Source organism: Notolepis coatsorum, assembly GCF_963971535.1.
Source record: "Notolepis coatsorum genome assembly, contig: SCAFFOLD_3406, whole genome shotgun sequence".
NCBI classification, from domain to species: Eukaryota; Metazoa; Chordata; class Actinopteri; order Aulopiformes; family Paralepididae; genus Notolepis; species Notolepis coatsorum.
This window is the reverse complement of record NW_028174235.1, coordinates 9,039-11,162: the sequence shown is the minus strand read 5'-3', so window position 1 is coordinate 11,162 and position 2,124 is coordinate 9,039. Positions and strand designations below refer to the sequence as shown.

Below are 2,124 nucleotides of genomic sequence, written 5' to 3'. Positions count from 1 at the left end.
ACTGTTTAAAAATAAAAAAGGTAATAGCTGTTTATCTGCTTTCTAGGCCTCAGAATAATACCCAGAAGTCAACTACATATCGCACACTGTGTTTGCATATCCACTGTACATCATAAAGTGCCTTACACTGTATTCATACCTACCTACCTCATATAGTCTACCATATAACACTGTATGATAGCCATGTACAATATACTGTATTACAGTATGTATTTATCTATATCTGTATGCATATATCTACATATATTCCTCTTTACATACCTGTATAAATATCCACTCTGTGCACTGTTCATGTTGGATGTACTATATCTATATCTGATATCCCATACCTACTCTTATGGCGAGTATGGCTTACTACCATAATGTATGTATACTCTATATTTATATAGTGTCATTTATATCACTGTGCATAATAATATTGTACATACAGATTAGCATATTTACTCAATAGCTTCGATACAGTATATATTCCATATGATCACTTGTGTATTGTATGTGTGTTGTTGAGTACTGTATATTGTTAATGCCCTTTAATACTGTTACCCTGCACTCTGGTTAGATGCCAACTTATTTCCGTTGTACTGTACTTGTGCTGTATGACGACAATAGATTTGAATCTAATCTAATCTAAATGTCCCATTCAAATGTATTGAGGGCCGTTTGTCTCTGCTTTGTTGGCAGGAAATACTAAATAATGAATGCCCACTTAATAAAAGAAAAAAATACTAATTTAATCAGATTAATCACTTTATTCAAATTGAACATTTGTGATGTCACAGTATGATGTCATAATAGAACATTCTAGAACATTTGTGATGTCACGGTATGTCATAATAGAACATTCTAGAACATTTGTGATGTCACAGTATGATGTCATAATAGAACATTCGTGATGTCCCAGTATGGTGTCATAATAGAACATTCTAGAACATTTGTGATGGAAGGATGACAAATTAAATTAAAACATGTACAACTTGATTGACAAAGGTTGGAGATAAAGGTTTTAAACTCTGTAACGGGGGGGAATTTCAAGCTTTAAGGACTGTTAAAGCCATCTGGAAGAATTCGGCCGACATCTCGAGGAAGGGGCCCTCTAAGTCCTCCTCGTAGACCGACCTGCCCTCCAGGCCCAGGATCATGAGCATCTGGCATGCGTTCCTGATCGCTCCCCTGTCCACCACCTCTCCCTTCCTCTCGCAGGCGATCATGTCCAGCAGGTGGTCCCGGACGCAGCCGTATCGCACCACCTGGTCCCGGAAGATGATGAGGCCCAGGTTGTAGACGTCATCCACGTTGTTCTGCTGCACATAGATACAGTCCATGTACCCGAGGATATCTCTGATCATCACCATGGCAGTCTGATGGTCGATCCAGGCTTGATTCAGTGTTTGGAGAAAGTTATTGTTTAGAGAGTTGAGGACATCTTCTCGTACTTTGTTGCTGAGGTGCTCGGTGACCACCTCCCGCAGGCCCGTGTAGAGCTTCTCGCCGTGCTTGTGTAGCACCATGATGTAGGCGTTCCTGTACAGCTCCACCAAGCTCAGCCCGCTGTTGCTCTTCCTCTGGATCTCCTGGATGGCATTCTTGAGAAGGTCCCAGATGTTGTTGACTTGACATACATCCAGTGGCATCTTTCGAAGGCTAAGCATGTTTGAGAAATGCAGGTTTCAATCTATGTTGTTTAACAGTTGATATCTTCAGTCCTGTTTCAAAATGCGGAAAATACAGTATATATTCAAGCTTACAGACAAGTAGCCGGAAACAACAAGTGATATATTCACTTGTCTACTGAGATCTGAGATAGAGCAGGTTCTGTTGAATATATAGAACACAAATGTTCTAGAATGTTCTATTATGACATCATACTGTGACATCACAAATGTTCTAGAATGTTCTATTATGACAGCATACTGTGACATCACAAATGTCCTAGAATGTATATTATGACATCATACTGTGACATCACAAATGTTCTAGAATGTCCTATTATGACATCATACTGTGACATCACAAATGTTCTAGAATGTATATTATGACATCATACTGTGAAATCACAAATGTTCTAGAATGTTCTATTATGACATCATACTGTGACATCACAAATGTTCTAGAATGTTCTATTAT

At 38.8% G+C, this 2,124-nt stretch overlaps 1 protein-coding gene across 1 annotated transcript; it reads right to left on the bottom strand.

Annotated features, from left to right (window-relative positions):
* Positions 1–1,028: 1,028 nt before the first annotated feature.
* LOC311247610 (cullin-3-B-like) lies at positions 1,029–1,631 on the bottom strand (the record flags this gene model as incomplete). Its single annotated transcript, XM_084338636.1, has 1 exon — positions 1,029–1,631. One exon carries the CDS (start codon positions 1,629–1,631, stop codon positions 1,029–1,031), a length of 603 nt encoding a protein of 200 aa, XP_084194762.1.
* Between the last annotated feature and the right edge of the window lie 493 nt (positions 1,632–2,124).